At 44.7% G+C, this 20,259-nt stretch overlaps 1 protein-coding gene across 1 annotated transcript in view; it reads left to right on the top strand.

The window, feature by feature from the left end:
* Window positions 1–20,259, top strand: part of LOC136442619 (E3 ubiquitin-protein ligase TRIM45-like) — a 55,713-nt gene that overhangs the window by 34,076 nt on the left and 1,378 nt on the right. Inside the window, exons 4-7 of the mRNA XM_066439564.1 lie at window positions 18,259–18,388; window positions 19,027–19,056; window positions 19,482–19,596; window positions 19,855–19,981. Of these exons, the coding sequence (XP_066295661.1) occupies window positions 18,259–18,388; window positions 19,027–19,056; window positions 19,482–19,596; window positions 19,855–19,981 (402 nt within the window). The remainder of the gene's footprint in view (window positions 1–18,258; window positions 18,389–19,026; window positions 19,057–19,481; window positions 19,597–19,854; window positions 19,982–20,259) is intronic.

Below are 20,259 nucleotides of genomic sequence, written 5' to 3'. Positions count from 1 at the left end.
CGCGCCCAAAAATACCACAACTCACGGGCTTTTCAGAAGATTCAAAATATTTATGATCACTTATGCACAGCTAAACCACCACCAAGCAATCTGGGGCAGTAATCAGTGTGACGACCACGCACTTCCGGCGGATTACCGGATCATGACATTTGAACTCCGACCCAGAACCTTTAGGCACCGGCTCGGAATTTGATTTAACCGTATAGTAAAAGAGTCCCATAAATAAGACACAAATGGATAGTCTTGGCCCCAGATTTATTGGCTAGCGCTATATGAATGACCCCCACCCCCTCCTGAAAAGTCCAGCCTTTGCAGAGTTCCACTCAAATCTACTCTAATCTTTTCGGTCGCGTCACGCAGATTGGTCTAATCCTAGTAGTGCGCCCTAGACGATAATATCGCCTGATTACCCGAATCGTGCTTTCCATGTGTCCGAGATTTGTATGTTGAAATATGAGATTTATATTTAGATGACTCCGAGGACCTCTAGTCAGCACATTTAAACTGGGCATATTATTGTCGGAATATAAACGGAATTCACTGTTTTGGGCGACGCCACAAAGAAGAGCCTAATGAGTATTGTGTGCAGTCTGTAAGAATTCTAGGAATCTTCTAGGAATTGTGTCCTCAAGACGATAACTCAAGAATGCCTGGACGAATTGTCTTCATATTTGGTAGGTGGGTAGCTCTTTGTGAGACCTCAGCAGAAATTATTTACGCAATTCTCACCGTCGATTGACTTGTCCGCAAATATGTCCAACATCCCGACGAACCTGCTATGCAGGATCGGAAGTTTGGAATGACCCTGTTACTGAAGTCGTGTTTTCCTGAAGCGCCTTCAGAACACATCCGCCGCACAAGCGTTATCATGATAGTCTGACCGGTCCTTGAAAAGGTCTATGAGGGTGACGCGATATTTAGCGACTGTGTAGATGGATTTTTTTCCTGAACTCTGAGCAACATAGGGGTGCTATGATAGGGGTGGCTATTGTTGGGAATAGATAACTCGTTGAATTAGTTTTAAAAAAAATTAAAAAATACTAGTATCCCCATCTTGGGGTTTATCGCACCCCCGCTCTATATGTATATTGGAATAGTCTGCTGTTTGGAGTCTAATGGGACAATCCAAGGGCTCTGGTTGAGGGGTGGGGGGTGTAGATGCGTTTGATGACAGTTGACAGATCAGGTTAGCATTTTTATGGCAAGTGTATAAAAATTTTGCAAGTTTTTTTTTCATTCCTGAAATTGTGAAACCTCCTTTTTACAACTTTCCCAAAGGATTAAATATCGATGCATTACTTGCAACAGTTTAGCCCCCACCCTCACCCCCCCATGGGCTGAAGGAATGCGCTTTACCTTCTACGAACAAAAGACGGACGGAACTACTCTGAATATTTTTCTTGGCCACGCTGATTTGCCGTTAAGAAAATAAAATGCATTTCTTTTAAAACACCACTGCAAAAGTCCGAACATTTTTTTCAAACGCCAGGTTTCCTTGTCAAGTCAGCAATTTGTAATCGTATTCAGAGTTTGTTTTTACGACACCCTGTCACAATTACGAAATGGTTTCGGCCATGGCGCCAGGTAATTGCTCCCATTGTTTCCCGCGTGGGTAAGCTGTCATAACAAGCTTGGTCTGCTAGTAAAGATGTCACCCCCGACTTCTCCTAAATCATCGCGCCTAAAAGTCATCAAAGCCCTGCGTTTACCATCCCGGGTATTCTTGTGAGTTAAAGCCTTTACGTTATCATTTAGATTTTTAGTTATAGTTACGTTTGATATAACAGCGTCTTATTGGGAAACTAGCCTCGTTATTTTCAATCGTACGATTAACTGCTATACTGGCCATATTTCTCCACCGCCCGCTTTTCTAATGATGGTAAATAAGTTACGTCTGTGGTAGCCAGAATTACATTTTCCCTCTGAAAGCAATCATATTCATCAGTTTAGCCAAAGACGCCATATCCCCATATCCATCTTTTTGGAGGGGGGGGGGGGTTTGACTTACTCACGAAGTACTCCTGTAAACTGTACTTAGTAGAATTTGATTCTACATATGTGCCATTTTTTCTTCCGATGTTACGACTAAAAGAAGCTTAGTAGAATGTTACATAATTTGTCAGTAGAATAAACATCCTTTGTAGGATCAATTTCTTCAGAAAAGGATAGCGCTTCATTAGTACAAACGAGAATCAAGATGGCCGCCATGCAAATCAGCTTCCTTTTTCAAGACGAGAGGCTGAAAGGGTGAAAAAACATGAAAACCACGTACCTGTATAGATGCCATCACCAGTTGAAGATAGTTTTATAGGTTACTGAATGTAGAGAAAGGTAAAACTGCATCTGATCTAATTTTTTTTTTTTTGCCATCGCGAAAGAAAATTGCCTGACGTATGAAATTCACCGCAACGCGTTTCAAATTGTCCCGCGGCCGGTATAGGTCCGGCCCGTCCGCCGCCAAGCACGATTGTCCGTCATTTTGCCATCGATCGCGAAAGAAAAATTGCCTGACGTATTATTTGACATTCACCGCAACGCGTTTCAAATTTTCCGGCGGCCGGTATAGGTCCGCCGCCAAGCACGACTGTCTGTCATTTTGCCATCGCGAACGAAAATTGCCTGACGTATGAAATTCACCGCAACGCGTTTTAAATTTTCCGGCGGCCGGTAAAGGTCCGCCAACAAGCACGATTGTCCGCAAATTGCCATCGCGAACGAAAATTCACCGCAACGCGTTTCAAATTTTCCGGCGGCCGGTATAGGTCCGGCCCGTCCGTCGCCAAGCACGACTGTCCGTCATTTTGCCATCGCGAACGAAAATTGCATGACGTATGAAATTCACCGCAACGCGTTTCAAATTGTCCCGCGGCCGGTATAGGTCCGCCGCCAAGCACGATTGTCCGTCATTTTGCCATCGCGAACGAAAATTGCCTGACGTATAAAAAATTCACCGCAACGCGTTTAAAATTTTCCGGCGGCCGGTATAGGTCCGCCAACAAGCACGATTGCCATCGCGAACGAAAATTCACCGCAACGCGTTTCAAATTTTCCGGCGGCCGGTATAGGTCCGACAGTCCGCCGCCAAGCACGACTGTCCGTCATTTTGCCATCGCGAACGAAAATCGTGCTTGGCGGCGGACTGTCGGACCTATACCGGCCGCCGGAAAATTTGAAACGCGTTGCGGTGAATTTTCGTTCGCGATGGCAATCGTGCTTGTTGGCGGACCTATACCGGCCGCCGGAAAATTTAAAACGCGTTGCGGTGAATTTTTTATACGTCAGGCAATTTTCGTTCGCGATGGCAAAATGACGGACAATCGTGCTTGGCGGCGGACCTATACCGGCCGCGGGACAATTTGAAACGCGTTGCGGTGAATTTCATACGTCATGCAATTGTCCGTCATTTTGCCATCGATCGCGAACGAAAACTGCCTGACGTATTATATGACATTCACCGCAACGCGTTTCAAATTTTCCGCCGGCCGGTATAGGTCCGCCGCCAAGCACGACTGTCCGTCATTTTGCCATCGCGAACGAAAATTGTCTGACGTATGAAATTCACCGAAACGCGTTTCAAATTGCGCCGCGGTCGTATGAACGCACGTACGAATTTTCCCGGCCGCGTAACAAACTGCCCACCGAGGAGGCGTACGAAATTCTGCGGGCCGAAGTGGCGACGTGTACTAATATCGCTCACCGCGCCGCCCACAATTTGGTACGCTACGTCAGTTTCATACGCGTATGAATTTCATACGCGTATGAAACTGACGTATGAAACCTTGGTTTTGGGGTCAGAATGCTAGCTCGGTGGTGTGCATATCCTGACTCCATGAGTGGCACTGGTGAAGAGGGCCAACTTCGATCTGTCAATCTTAAAGACAGACGTAAACTAACCGTCCCTGCGTAGTAACGAGTCTTGGCAAGACCGAGCCGGTTACATCACCGATCGTACATCTTGTGGGATTCTTCAGTCCGTGCTAGTATGTGGAGAATGTTGCGGAATAACCGCCAGCTATCTGTTACGACAGACACTACAGCAATGAGCAAGAAATGCTGAAGAAGATGCTTAAGCTTTGGACAAGGTGCATTTAGAGAATGATAGTTGATGACACCTTAGAAGAGAATAGGAGAGCAGATTTTGCTGGATTGCCTAGACACTAAGCTTTTGGTATTCGCAAGTGGGAGTTAGGGCCGCAACCTCCAAATCTGTTGTTTCGCTAATGAGGGAGTGTGACAGACATGTGTCGGTCCCGTCTTGTTAGTTACCACGCCATAGAAATAGGATATTGTTGAACAACTGAATGACATCTTGAGTTTGATTCTGGATTGAAGGAGCATGGTGTTTATGTTTTTCAATATTGATATTTTTGAAACCGAATATCTTCAACCTTTACCTCAACCGGTTGCCAATGGCGATAGTCATGTACTGTAAATGTAGAACACTGTTAGAAGCAAAGTTCCACAGGTCACTCATTGACACCTCTCTGGTTAGTTTGCAGGTTAGTCGTAACATATATTGCCGAGTTTCCTCCCTGCGTAGGTTGCTGCAGCATTCGGCTTTCCAACCAGAAAGTACCACATGGGTAGCTGTTGACAAGAGAGTTGCTTTGACGAATTGCCCAGGCGGTATTTCTTGATTGAACCACACTATTGCCCGCTGAATCGCTTTGCGGTCGAGGTACTGCTCCTAGTTGGCATTTTGCGGTTCACGTGAAATCGCTGCATTCTTTCACGTCTTCAAAAAGACCACGACCGCAGCTGCTTCTTGGTAGAAGAAAAATTTACACTTTGTATTTGTAAATGGTCAATTTGACTTTGGGGTATATTTAGCATAGTATAGTAGGCTTTTCAACCTTTAAGTGTAGCTTTCCTTTGAAAGGTCGCTAGAGAAATTGAAAGTGACAATGAATTCATAGGGCTAGTCTAGGATGATCTATAATGTCAGGAATTTCAGTTCTTTTATGTGTAATGTTCGGTGTTGAAGATGTTGTAACGCAGATTCTTCCAACAGGTTATCATTACAGTTGAGGAGTACACATACCTGATGACGAAACTCATGAACCAGTACGTACATCATTGATTATACCCGGATTCCGATGTACCAGACACAGTGATCACCTTCATGAAGATTAATAGAGCGGCTTAGAAATGTCGCCATCTTGGCTCCAGGGTCATCTGACTGACCTTTGTTGGATCTTCATCGTTACGAGCTCCCCTAGCTCTAACTTGGAACATCACTCTTAGTTTATAGTATACTATTGAAGCCAAATGGTCAGCTCCAAAGGGTATGCAGCAGTCAACGGAAATGTGTCTTGTAGGGGATATGTCTCCTAGCCACATAAAATCTCGCCATCTCCCACTCTTTCAAGAAAATGGGATCCTCTTTAAAAAGAAATGTGTAACGTTATCTTTAAGATCGGGAAGCAGCTATGAGAGATTGATATTTCCATGGGCTGCGTGAAGTGAAACACTTACAGTTGATAAATGTTGCCATCTTTCACTGTCTTTCAGTTAACGTAAACAGGAAAGAATCCGTCATTCCAACGCGCTTGCTCCTTACCTATTTTGGACGAAAGTTGACGTCATGTATGTATGTATGTAATCACGGCAAAGCACCTTTTGACAAAAAAGTCAACATTCAAACAAAGGGTCACCATGTCTAGGTCAAATGTGACATAACGTTATGTCGGTCTTGGTTTATCAGTTGTAGCTCTGAACGAAACGAGACCAACATTTGTAAAATTTGGCTGCATATATTGAATAAAAATATTATCTACTCTACTCTGGAAATAAAACCCATATTGTTATGTTGCCGGTTGTGACTGATACCACTCGTACCAACTGTCAATCAACGTCACATCTCGCGAGATTTCAACGGCGCGACAGCTTGGCCCATGCGGCGCCATTTTCCAGACCAAAGCAGATTGATCTAACTGCCCTGCCAGTTTGAATTATCATTCTTCCCAGACTCCGCAGGTTATTGGGAGACGGCCTGGACATCCGGGATCATGGTCGAGACCGGGTGGGGTCGGCTGGGAAATCCCTGAGTTATTGATTTACTAATTGCAGCAAATGAGACAACCTCTCTGCCCTTTTGCAGTTGTGGAATTACGAATATCAACGATACCAACATATAGCACCGATCTAGTTCACTGCACTTAGCTTTATAGCTCAGCATGTTCACGGTCTTTGTCGCACGTCTTAATCTATATTGTCATTTCTTGAGTAGGTGCAATGACCGAGATCTTGAATACCGCGGAACCATGCTGTGACGAACTCAGCCAGAGAGTTCGTTGGGTCTTCCATTCGCACGCTAATGATTGACATGTGTCAACTGGGAACAGATGTAGTTCAGCAATTTCTTCGGTTACCTGTCATGGACCAAGTGAGGACAACAACTCTCTTCTACCTTCTATTTCAAGTCGTATTTCTTCACGAAACAGGTGCACTGTTGTGCGGGATTAATGTAACGTTACACAAGAGAGCGGGGGGTTGTAATGGTATTAAAAGTTGCCCTAGCTAACTTCTTGCATAGCAGCCAACTCTCGTCCTCGAAAGTCTGACAGAAGGAGGTCACTTTTTTATGATTCAGAGAGACATACAACAGCGATTAGTGATCTTAATGAGAGGCTCATCTGTAGGGTGCCTTTCCCCTTACCGTTTGGGGTGTGTGGAGGTCACGGGGTGGGGCAGAAGGTCAGGGGGCCATGTCGTGTCCACTAGCCGTGGTGGATAAATCCGGGGCACAGTGATAGACACTTTCTACAGACGTACACATGCTCCTGTTGTTGGGGATATATTTTCTTTCACGGGCCCTGTGCCGCGGATTTAGTATAAATTGGCGTGGTGACAGAGTTGACCCACACGCCACCTTAGCTGCCCCTATCACGCGATCTTGCCAGGACTGTCCACTGCCCCGGTGCCCCGTGACTCAAACTGGGTTGCCTCATCCTGGATTGATACTAGCATACCCACCTCTGCGAGGCTCCTCCTGTATATCTTGACCTCTGTCGATCTCTTGAAACCTCTTTTGCTCTGTACACGCTCCCTAGCATGAATACAGGGGGCGATGTTTTCTTACAGAAATTGATAAAACTTTGTATTTGCACCTTTCAATCCGTATTCAGGCTAGACGTTAAGCAATGGAGTGAGACACCGACCGACAAGAAATAAAGGGTATGGAAAAAGGGTTAATGCTAGTAGAGTGTCCCATCCTCTAATTCTGTTCAGAAGGTATCTGCCTTTATCTTTTCACATGCAGACTAAACCCACTAAAACTTTCATAAAATCAATGCCAGTACCCATAAACCAATAATCAACAACAGGTATCTCATTAGTCTGTATAGCGCAAACTCCAGCTGTCCGGGGATTTCTGTCCCCTCCCCGCGGAAGCGGTTACAGGGCGGCGAGCGGTCACAGGAGGCTTGATTGAATTCAGGCTAGTATCTCATCAGTCAGTAGCTGTCTGTTTCCAACAAGTAGAATAGATCTCCTCTATATATTCCGACATCTCTGCCAACTCAATTACACCCGAACACCTTCCTCCCACTGACCCGTGGTAACCGCCTCCCGTCCTGCCAGTTCTTCAAACTGTCCTGTCACTCTTTTATCATTCCGCTGTATCTCATGTACACCTTTGATGTCCTAATCTCCAAGCAGATCCAAGGGGACAGTATCGATTTGCCAAACAGTATCCACTGGCCACCGTATGTACTGTTTGGCCAATGTATGCTTTCCACTGCCACCGTAGGATCTGCTTGGAGATCACTGATGCCCGACTCCAGACCCATACCGAATCTAGTTCTGGCTCGTTGCTCTCACGTAGCAATAATGCTGACATGTAGAGACAAACAACCATCACAAATGACGTACTTAATTTCATCGTTTGTACCCAAGAAAAAGCATTGTGAAAAAGTTATTGCTATAACCAGAATAAACAATAACGACTGCCGTTATCTTTAACTTAATTGTTATAGTTGCTGAACTAACACAGGATATGGACAATACTGTAACAAGTGAATACTGGCTTAATGACAATAGCCTTTTAGTGAGAGTCCTCTTTGACAGAAAAACAATCTCGACATATGTTGAGAAAAACAATGCCCCCATAGTCGAGCCTTTGGCAGCGTCGTTATAGCTCGATCGGAATTGTCTATTCATGTTTCATGTAAGTGTCAGGTATCTTCTGTAAGCTGACAAATCCTTTCGGTAACTTAGCAATCTCAGTTTACGCTAAGCACGTGGCCATGTCAATTTCCCACTAACAATTCGTGCATCATTTAATCTCTACGATACATTCAGTCGTGCTCTTTGCTTCATTTACCCGGTAAGTTTGTCAGAGTTACACCCGAGTAGATACAGTCTACAGGATACAAGTGGGATCAAATGGAGGGTTGCTACCCGGTTGCTAGGCAACGATGGAACTGATTGACACGCAAGGTTAAAGACTAGTGATGGACTGAACTTTCTGAGCTCGGAACTGCCACTCTTCATGTCATCTTAGGTTAACCTGCATGGTGGACGTTGCTTTAGATGCCCGGAAATGCTGGAACTCGTAAACAACATGTACCAATGATGACAGTTAACTGACAATCAAATGCAAAACCTCAGATATCGGTCGCTGTGGTAATGAACCAAAACTTGTACTTATCGGATTACAAACAGCTTCTTGTAATTTCGTACACGATGATTGACTCATCAGTTCCCAGTCCCACCTTTTCCTGTTATTTCTGTCTCTTCGTTTCTACCTTACCCAATGTTTCCAGTGTTTTGTATCCAAATATACAGAAGGGATGTTCTCCGTATCCCTTACCGGTAACCCGCCCGGTGCCATCTCCTAGCTTGTGTCTTTTCCAACTATCCACAACATTCTCTTCTTATTCCGTCATCCAAACATTCCTGTAACAAGAACGACATGTTACAAAGATAGTCGGTCGGTAGCTTCACAACAAACAGAGCCCTTCCGTCCCGCGGTGGTTCGTGACCCCAGTAGCCCACCGGCAGCGCCGACAGATCCTGTGTATCCGGAGGCTTACGGGGAGTTTGGAAGGGAAAGTTTCTGAACAGCAGGGAATAACGTTGCCAATACTGCACGTAGGACGCCACTCTTGAGAGACCAAACGGACGGGGTTTTGAGCCATTTTTACCTTCTCCAAGAAAGTTGTGTTTTCGGTAGCGTTTAGATGTTTGTGGTTTTATTGTTGGTTGATTTTGATGTGGCTAGGTTATGTTCTGTCGAAGAAATGATTGGGTGTTGGGGCCCCTGGCGGCTTTCCTTGGTACTGCAGCAGAACTTCAGGTTTTGATATCTCACGTTCTGTGCAAGCTATGGTCACAATTTTTGGGTGGTGGCGGGCTTCTGTGTGCAGAAGAAAGAAATGACATAAGTTTGGTTCCTCTAACGGTTTTCTTTGGAACTGCAGGTGGCGTTTAAGTTCAAGACTTCGAAACAGGATAAGTTGTTCTTAGTGAATTTCTTTGAACATTTGGGGCCAACATTGGTGACTATCATGTTTTTTAGGAGTCTAATATGCTGTTTTAAAACACATGTATGATGTTTACTGCTACACTTAATCATGTTTTTAGGTTTGCTTTGGAAATCTTAATATGCTTTTGGAAAACACACATGGCGCGAATTGTCTCGCTGAGCAAAGATTTTGCTTGTTGGCAATGTCCCCACATTCAACAAAACGAGATATGCAAGAACGAGACAGGTACCGTCGCAGCTTGGCACTGTGATGACCGGGGCACAGATAAGTGTACCAGTTAACAGACTTCTCGTCATTAATTATGTCAACATGTCACTCAAAGTCAATTTCTATCCCATCAGCTTCTTATCCAGCCCAGATGTGCTGGCCATATCAAGTAATGAGTAATCTGGTTTGAGTACAATGTTTGATGCAGAGTTGAAAACAACATGGCGGCGATTCATTTCATCGAACGCTGTGTAACCTTTGAACTCTGGTTGCCCATGGCAACCTGGTTTGCTTCTGAAAATTTTTCAGTGAAGAGTTCATACGACCTTCACCAGCCACCTAATCAACTGTGTAATGAGGTGATAACAAAGAGAAGTTAAGTCCGATATAAAAAGAGCAGCTGGGACGATTTTCCTTATCTGACCGTGTCTCTTGTCTCAGAATTCCGTTCAACTTGGCTTGGCAACGTTTCCTACAACTCGCGATCGTTTCCTTGAGGTCATTGCTCCAAATACCAGGATGTGTGGTCACGTTGTGGACATTTCGTACCTCAGACATTCATTTCTATCAATTACTTTTTGTCAAACGACTGGCGTCAAACACTGCCATGACGTCATTCAAGGTGAAGGATTCTGAGCACCACCCGCAAGAAAGTAGCAAATATAAAGAAGGAAGATTCTAGTCGACTTTGATATACAATAGAATCGCTTGTTTCGTGTCAACGCTTTCAACACCAAATGCTATTTTGTTTGTGTTCACGCATACGATTTACTAGCTTGGTAAGCAGCCTCGTTCGCGGGCATGTAAAAAGCAGACCTAGGTTTAACAATGTATCCTTAACAAACGTCAAACGGAATTGACTTTTTTAGCAAATGAGCATACGCCTGTTTATTCTCATATAACGCAGGGGTAACATTTCAGATACGCCTTGCCCAACAGCAATTTGACTTACGATACCTCCCTTCCCCTCCGCCTCCATTCAACCCCTCTCTGGCGCAGCTGGAGAAATACCCCGTCAATATATTTGTCAACAGCATCGGTAAGGCGGTCCTGCCTTCCTGTACATCGGTCTGCCGTACACATGTACGAGGAGGCTACCCTTCCCCATCTGCACCATTTAACTGGAACCGAATGCATTTTGTCGACACTTCCTCTCGGATGCGACCATAACAAGGAAAAACAAACCTTACATAGAGACGGAAGCTGACCAGATTACAGGACGTGGTGACAGTTAAGGACGGATCAATAGGCTTTGGTGCACCGGTGTTTTTCAAGCCATGCATGATATTCCGTGAATAGTTTCATCATGTTGGTACGTCATTGAATAAAAAGACTCTTTGTCAAAGGTCAAATGTGACATAAATTTATATACAGAGATAATCAGTGCAGTGCTTACAATGAGGTCCCAAACGTAAATACTTTACTTTTGGGACCGCATCTGTAAGCAGCGACACCTATAGCTGCAGTGCAAACTGAAAATTGTACCAGTCAGAATTGCTCTGAGGAAGGTGCCAGTACAGACGGTTACCGAAACGTCGGTTGAATAAAACGCTTGGTTGTGTACAAGGAGCATTTTTATTCATGTATGATATTGTGTAGTCTCATCCGATCCTTTGTAGCCCAGACTGAAGTCTCTGTACTGTTGTCCTGTCAATATATTCGCAGATAAGCGGAAAGTTTTAGATGTGGTAAGCGCCGCTCAACAGCCGTGTGTTTGCGGCTAACCAGAAGGGCCTGTGAGGTTATCTGAAACATACCGCACCCGAACGCCTGCTGAACTTCATAAGTTCTATAACACGGCGCAAACAAAATGTAAGAAACAGATGTAGCTCACTGCATGGTATCACCAGCAGACGTTTTCTTGACTTTGATAACTCGTTCAAGTATTGGAAGTGATCAGAGTTTCGCAGTGAACGTGTTTTGGCTCACAGAAGCTGTTCTACAAGAATGATGACTTCCCTTGAGGGAAAGATTAAATCCTACCGGGTTGCAGACGTTGACCTCGACTTTAAACGTCTCTGAAGCTCATCAGAGAGATGTTTTCTACTCCCAGCAGTCAGAATTTCGTGACTTGAGGATGAAAAGCTGTTCCGGCTGCTGGAACTTACCTTACCACACAATAGCAAGACAGGATATCTACTGTGATGTATGAGCAACTTCTCTTACTCGCTCACCACCCACCCTGCCCTGCACAAAGTGGCCTCGACTCCGTTCTGCTCTGGGCCTGATCTATCCTCTACCAGGCTCCAGAGGTGGCAAACTGTACTCTAGTATGGCCGGATAACTCCCATGGCATGTTATCTGTCTACTTTGCTAATTTCTACTTTTTTCAACCACCTCTGGAGCCTATGTAGGGGCTAGGCCTGAGCAGCCACATATGACATTACACCGCAATGACATTACACCGCCTGAAAATCAACAACTGGGGCTGATCTGGCACAGGCATCAAATGCTCGAACGCGAGCGACCACCAATGACTAGGATGTACCTGGTTCACTTCGAAAACACTTACTAAGACACAGTTTAATTTGGTACCTTCAATTGCTCACGCCTTGTCGAGGACAGCCCAGTCAAAAGTTCAAGTACGGCTCGTGCTTCTGTGTTGACAAGTAATCTTTCTACCAGCGTGCGGCCAACACCTCAATTTCAATCACACACCCTCCCACAGACTGGTCGGGCACATTGTCACGTCATGGGAGTGTTTTCTGCGAATATAAGAGACAGAAAACAACCTTGCATCTGAACTCTAAGAACTTTGGTGATCCTTCAAACTTATTCAAATGAATTTACCAGCGCTGAGCTCTCTTGTCCAGTTTCAGTATCGTCTGGTTACGAATAAGCTCCTTGCCTAATCAAGCTTTCAAACGGAACATGATCTTTAGGGCCCAGTAAAACAAGACAACTTTATTTTGTCTGATTTATTCCATTGACGATGCTCACGCTAGGTAGCTATAACCTGTATGGCAGAATGAAGTCTTAGAACGAATGCAGCGTCAATTGTTTATTACAACGAAGGTTACAGCGAAAGGAGCGATAGACGACCATTTCCATCTAGGCCAAACATTGTGATGACTTCTTGGAGTATAGAAGGACATTTACATCCTTCCTTGGATCCTTGGACATTGTCCTTAGCTACTTCCAGATGCCAGCGAGCCTGATCTGCCCTTTGGTCTCCACCTGTGGACAAACCAATTGGAAGTACAAGGGAGACCTTGGTTACCAATCCCAGTACGGTGTGTACCTGGTCTTCTTCTTGTAAGCTTCGTGTTGTGTTCTAAACCTGAGTTTCATTCCTGAGCCTCTCGGTTGTGTCGGTCTGAAGGCGGCTTCCAGACCTTTGCCCCAGCCGATCCCAGGAACACATGTCCCCGCCAGCCGTCCTGATCCTACACGGTGTATGTCACAGGGTGAGCTCAGGCACGTTTCCAATCGCTTTATTGGATTTTCGGTGCATTTTATGTGACAGGGTCAAAGACTTGGTATCAATCATGAAAATAGGTAACCGATTTGAAAGGCGAAGGACAAAAAGTTTTGTTTGGCACTACCGCGAAGAAACGATGTTGTGAGACGAAGAAAACATGTTTTCATGTAGATTCAGCACACACGCTTTGCTTTCTTAGTGACTGACCGTTACAATGGCTCTTTACCAGAAGATCGTCAAGCTAATGGAAAACATGAAAAGGCTTTAAATGGCCAGGCCTTGGCAATTCTAGTAAAAACCATTACATTCCATGTGGAAGGCCGCACTGTCTCACTTTTATGTATGACATTATTCGAGCACTCAAATTCTGATGCGAAGGTTGTGAAAATAAGACTCGCTTGAAAAAGAGAGGATGACCAAAGTTTGGCAATCAAATCATGACGGTTGAAACAATCGAAAAGAGAGAAGTAAAAAACATCATTATGGGAAATTTTGATTATGATAAAATGTTTTGTATTACCCTCTCTTTTTGGTACATGTACAAAAATACTGTTTTCTTGAAATACCAAGCAAACGCCAGGTTCCTGTTTGTCCTGACGTTCTGACACTTCTACGCCCTGAGGGCAAGGGCGTCCATTCCTTCACGTTATTACAAAAGTATCGTTTGCAGCGATAACTTCATGTGTCACGCTGTAGCACGTCAGTTGGCACACGTTCCAGTATCAATCACACGCCCTGGCGTCAGAACTCCCCCATAGCATGTACTGGTCTAGTGTATTCTTAACTTTTCCAGAAGTTTCGTCAGCCAACTTTTCAACGAGGTGTTGAAATGTGTTTGAAGATGCTATTGGTCATGGTCGAATACAAGAATCTTATACTATTGCCACACGGTTCTACCATTTCGGTAAAAATGATTTATGACAGCACATCTTGGCCTCTGTATGTCTATTACAACAGAGGCCTCCCTACAATAACCAATCATACAAGCAAATGCGCATTTCTTGAAGAGAGTTACGACGTACCCCATGGGCTCATCACCATAATTTGTAGCAATATGCTAGCTGATTATATACATAATACATAAGAAAAAGGTGAACATTGGGAGTGACCCTAATTTTCCTCAAGAGTATGCGGTTATTCTGTCGTCTGTCTAGATGCCAATCATAAACCAAAATCAGCTGCACCTGGCCCAGTAGCTGACGAACATTGTTGTGTCGAACCATGGCCTGCAGTTGTAGATCAAAGCCTGAGGGTTGGGTTCGGGTAGGTTTGAGCGCTCAAGGGGTGATGGCCGTATGCCATGTCTACCTTTCCCACGGATTTTTGTTTCTCCTTCTCACAATGTTCCTTTCTCGGTTACACCAGCCAGGTTGCGATCTCTGCCCATATATGGAATTCCTAGCTTTATTTATGGCTCGAACAGGTGGGAAGCTCTGGGCACGAGTGCCAGAGGCTATGGGAACGAGATCCATAGGGAGGGATATGTAGACGTCTATTGGCACCGTCGCATGTATTATCTGGATGACCTTTCTGCGTATGACCTTGGTCTTGCTCTGCCCCCCTCCCCTCTTCTGTACCGTGAGACGATCCTTCTGCATGCAGTGCAAATTTCTGTTGTCTTTGGCTGTCGGACATACACTATATGCCATGTTGGCAGATTGTACACTAGATCATGGCCCAAATACTGGACAAGTACCCCCCTGTCGGACTTTGGCCCCCTCCCGTTAGTCTGGTAAACCTGTTATAGATGTCGAGTATCTTCGTCCTCGCAGACTCAGCAGTTATAATAGGTTTGGCCTCCAGGCTACTGGACATGTCTTCATTATCTTCCTGAGTCGAGTGACAGTGTTAACATGAACGTCATTGTCTTTGCAAGGTCCATCCTAACACCGTAAGGTCATGTTCACAAACAGATCTCCCTGTCAACCGAGTTGTCCGTGACCTTACCCTTGACCCCAGATGTCCCGTCGTCAAGCCTAGGGACGTGCCTAGCTTCAGTTAAATTGGGCAGAAGATGGGATTACTTATCTCCACTTGAAGCTTGCGCTCGCGCACGACTGTGGCTGACAGTAATCTTACCAGGTGTCCCTGTTTTGCTGGCAGTTGTGTCTCTCAGTCTCTACCTTAGCCCTAGTGGCCCTGTTTTCTATCGTCCACATCTTTTGTCAAGACTAGAAAAAATTGTCACATACGTGAGTAGTATATAATTGAAGCTAGATTGCCATAGATGCTGCTAACAGTCTACATTTTGCAGAGAAACAATGATACCATAATAAACCCTACACCGCCTTGAACCCCAGTAAACAGCTAGCTTGTACCAGACCTATACATACACATTATAACTAGTTCTCGCTTTAGATGTGAAATGGCTTTTCCCTTAACCTTGCGTTTGGTTTGCATGGAACTCTTTCTGTTGTAAGGATTTATTGGCCGGCTCATGTTAAAAGAACAGATGAAAGAACTAGTCTATCAGCTGTGCGCCCCTGGCCCCGATCTATGACAAAGGACAAGGGTAGTAATCAGACTCTATCAGTCGCAGAAGTATCATCTCTGACTGAGGAACCGGCGTCCACATGATTTGTGGAGAAAGTCCACATTCAGGGACGTAAATAAGATACACGTGGGCGAGCGGACTGTCGTTTTCTGTTCTCACACCTACACGTCATGTACAAGACCACACACGGCAACTTTTATTGAGAAAATCTGTTTATGAGGGCGGCAGCTTAATACGACTTTTTAACTTCAGAACCAGGCTTTGTGGCTCGGCAATGTTTGCTCTGTGACAGAAATGCCAGAGACACTTAAAGCATGTTTCTCTTATCTTGAGAAATCGTTTGTTGGAGTTATCGACACTGGGTTTATTTAAAAATGGCGGCCTAATATTTCCGTATTTACAAAGAAGTGCAAGATAAGGGAGGAAGGGTGTTTAATCACTACAAACGGCGCGCAGGCACTTAGAACGCTGAGAAGAATGGACAGAAACAGCAGTTTCTTGTAGCTTTGATTCAAAAGAATAACTTACACATCTGTGAAAACGCTAAAGGCTGGCTGCAGTGTCTGGTACCGAAATTGAAACATTTGACCTTTCCCTTAAATTATGTCTGACCCAAAACGATCTGGCCAACTCTCTGGGTGCTACAGGTATGCCGCTGTGTTGTAACGTCATGAGCAGAATCAAATACTGATGGAAATATGAAAAGTGGCGATGAGGTGGCAACGATCAGAGAAAGGAAACCTGTAGCTGTAGCTCTCGATTTGAATAACTAACCTATACCGATGCTCGATCTTCAGATCGCAATCAAAATCAAGAGGCGCCTCGGCCGTCAGGCCAAGCTAGGAATGCTCTCGTGCCCAGTATACAGGAATGCCCTCGTGCCCAGTGTAGGAATGCCCAGTATACCCACCAGTCTCAGAAGTGCAGTTGAATGATGACCGCAAGTTAACCTGTCTGACCTTGCCTGGTTCCAATCAAGGAGGAAAATCCGCACCTCTCACCAAAACGTCGTCTGCAGAAATCCCGCGGGCTAGCTCGGCTCTTAATGAGAGGACTTAATGCGATTAAAGCACTAGAAACTGTATCATCTGTCCTGCTATGGTGACAGGAGAGGCGAGGAAAAGTCTGGTTTAGATTCTAGAAAACCTTTCCAGAACCATGTAACAAATGCGCCAGTTTAGGGTATATTTGTTGTATCCAGGTATTCTGTCAGTGATAGGTGTATAAGTAGGTAGAGGCTTTGAAGCTGACACATGTATCCTACTTTTTATCGACCTAAATCGTCAAAACTACTAACAAGCCCAAGGTCACCAATCCTGGGTTTCGTGCCAAACCGTAAGAGACTTTTCTCCACATCGTTAACGATATTTAGTCTGCGATTCATCCCCTGAGATTCGTCCAGACACTTTTATTGATTACGTGACCAAACTTTGGTCTTAAAGGAACATTCTAGCGCCTTTATCTAGTCTTCTATCCATCCCAGGTCTTCTACACTACTGTCTTGAATCTATCGTTACTGATGATATAAAGGAGTGGACTAGTTGGAGATTTCATGACTATGTGCCCTGGCGGACGGTCTATTTCGACTTTTCAACACGTTCGTTATCGTCGTTAATGTTTTTTTAAAAACTCAATTGTCCTCACGTAACAAGACTCAAATGCCGCTTGAAAAGTTGCAAGGCTAAGGCCAAGTGACCACGTCTGGGCACGGGACTAAGTTGGTGCAAGATATAAATGAATAGGTTAGGAGATGATCATGGTAAATGTTGGTTTCGAAGGCTTGTGCATTGTATTCGGGAGGGAGAGATAATTTTTCAGTCCACACAAAGAAAGTGTTGCTGCTGTTGAAGACCGGTATTTGGTAGCTGGACGGGAGAACCTAGTGGTTGCGAGTTGCATACATAGGACTGAAACGGCATCTTCCTATTCTACCTCCACCATTCACGTCAATAGGGAAGTCTCGCCAAAAACAATTACTCAAGCAACTGGATAAGATTTTGAAACTTGAAAATTTTATCCAGTTGCTTGAGTAATTATTTTTGGCGTATCTTACTACCTGGATGTCTAACTTTCATCAACGTAATAGGGAAGTCTGTTTCTCTGCGAATATAGGGGCGTGTAAAAGATATCAACATCAGTCAAAACGGCTTTTCAGACCCCTATCCCTGATGCACACCGTCCAGGCCGACCCAGAGCTCTAAATCTGTGAAAATAAGAGTTGTTTTGTCAAGGGCTAGCTCTGTATCCCTCAGTGTCACGAACACACATATGGTTTGCGTGACCTTCGTAGGATTTTACGTGAAGCCGGTCCATTTTGTTTGTCTTTTGGCATCGTTAACATGTAACGTGGTCCAGTTCTTCGTCGTTAAAGCAAAATTCAAAGCAAATGCACAATCTAGTTCAGTACCATCGTCAAGTCTCAGTTGTTTGTCACCACAATAAGAACAAGTATGAAATTACTATCATCTACCACTTAGATAAGTTATGGCACTTTCGCACTAATTATGCAAATTAGGCCAACAATAAACACCATAATTACTTCACGGAGGATTATGTCCTACGGACTTTTGTTTTATTAATCCCACCCCATAGATACAGCGGTTTAACTTATAGGCTAGGTACTCATTTACACGCTTTGTTTTCCTTAGGTCTGCACGTGGCTCGGCAGGGGCAGGAGGCGGAGTTCGCCGTGACGCTGCGGGACCGGGACGGGGAGCAGTGGCGCAGGGGCGGGGACGACATGAAGGTCGACATCATCGAGAAGAACAAGAACGCTAAGTGCGTCCAAGCTTGACTAGCGTAAATGACTAGCCTGATGTATAGATAATAGTACTAGTAGTATAAAGTAGAGAGGACGCAGTCCTCAAGCTAACCGACATCTATCGCACCGCAGTCATCCCTCAGTAAAGACTCTGGGGCCGCAAATTTCCCGTTTAGAACTTTAATTCAGCCTGTCAGCTTAATGTACAGATAATGGACGTCGCCATGTTGTATGTAAATCAGAATCTAAGCCTTCTTTGCAAAACAAGCGAAGTTCATTCAACCGACGCATTCAGCCTTCTTTACCTAACATAGATATGACGTAGGTAGTGTGTCAATGAGTGTACTTGACTTGTGTGTTAGAGCATGTCTATTAGGCAATGACAGTAACTAACAACCCAATAAGTGCCCCTAATACATGTCTTTGTTCAGATGTCTAATTTTACTTCCTCGAAGATACTCTCAGACCCGCCTTGTGTAGCCATATGACCCTGATAACTGTTCACCTTCAAAAGTGCATATCCCCCACCCCCTTCCAACAGATAGTGACGACGTACATCATGTCATTTGGGAGGGGGGCCTTGTATCGACAGTTCACAAAAAATAACTGTCAAAGACTTCCAAGTAGTGAAAGGTGTCTCTCTCCTTCCCCGCAGACTTCTGAGATTCCCCTGGCTGAGAAAAAGGTGAGCGAATAGTTGGGCTTTGGACATTGAAAAGGTGGGGGCCCTCGCAAATGTATGGGAGTCAGTGAAGAGGACCTCTGAGAGCTGTTCCAAAGGTTTCCGCTAGATGGGGCGGCAGCAACTTCTTTTCCAACCATTTCTTTTTTCTATCATTACTTCATTTGGATCGTACATTTGTAATCACCATCCATTAGTTTTTGCCCAAATCCCTCGGTAAATGTTTGGAACATCCCTTGTGATTTGATAAAATTCCACGATATTATTTCCCGAGCCAGATTTACACACGCGTTTTTGGAGTCGTCGATTCAGTGGCTCCAAGTCTTCTCCAAGTGGACTCACCGACTTGGAGCTGACTCAGAAAATGCGTGTGTGAATTGGGCCATAGTTAAAGGGTAAGCGTTGACAGGAAATGTCTGTTGTTGTAGGTGCAACAAGGTGGTGATCTCCGACCGGCTGGACGGAAGTTTCCACGTGGCCTACACGGCGGACGAATCCGGACACTACTTGATCAGCCTTTCAGTAGGAGGACAGCATATACAGGTAGATAGTAGAATGGATACAGGGTGTTTGTAGTCACGTGACTGTGACGCAGTTGTGCGTCTGCGATGTTGGTGGATTAAAGATACGCCATCTTGGATCTAGCTACCTTGAATCTACATGCCCTTCGCGCAAACACACTTGCCTTTGTTTTGGGTAATTTTGTCGTCATTTTGAAATACTTCGAACTCAGTACAAGTGGTGTTGATAGGTTTATTAACTAGCCAAGTTCTTAACTTATTATTTCCCATCATGCTACAGGGCAGTCCTTTCACGGTCTCGGTAAAGCCGAAGTGGAGATCTCACCCCGGAGTTTTTCACTGCTGCACGTTCTGCTCCAGCGGGGGGAACAAGGACATTAGCTGTGGGTGTGGTGGGACTGTAACAGGTACTGGTCTGTATTGCACTAATTTGTGTTGGTGTGAGTGTGTGTATGTGTGTGTGTGCGTGTGTGTGTGTGTGTGTGTGTGCGTGTATGTGTGTTGGAAAGTTGGTTAGGCTTTTAACAATACTGTATATGGTAAGTATACAGAAAGAAGGATCCGAATCCGAGTTATAAAAAACGAACTGTATGAAAAGAATTGTAATCTACTTTTTCGTCAAAACGGTGGCTGATAAACCACAGAGTCAGTGTAAAACGTATTATGCAACCTCCCGTTTCGCCAT

This window comes from Branchiostoma lanceolatum, chromosome 9 (genome assembly GCF_035083965.1).
Source record: "Branchiostoma lanceolatum isolate klBraLanc5 chromosome 9, klBraLanc5.hap2, whole genome shotgun sequence".
Classification (NCBI taxonomy): Eukaryota; Metazoa; Chordata; class Leptocardii; order Amphioxiformes; family Branchiostomatidae; genus Branchiostoma; species Branchiostoma lanceolatum.
This window is presented reverse-complemented; position numbering and strand designations above follow the sequence as displayed.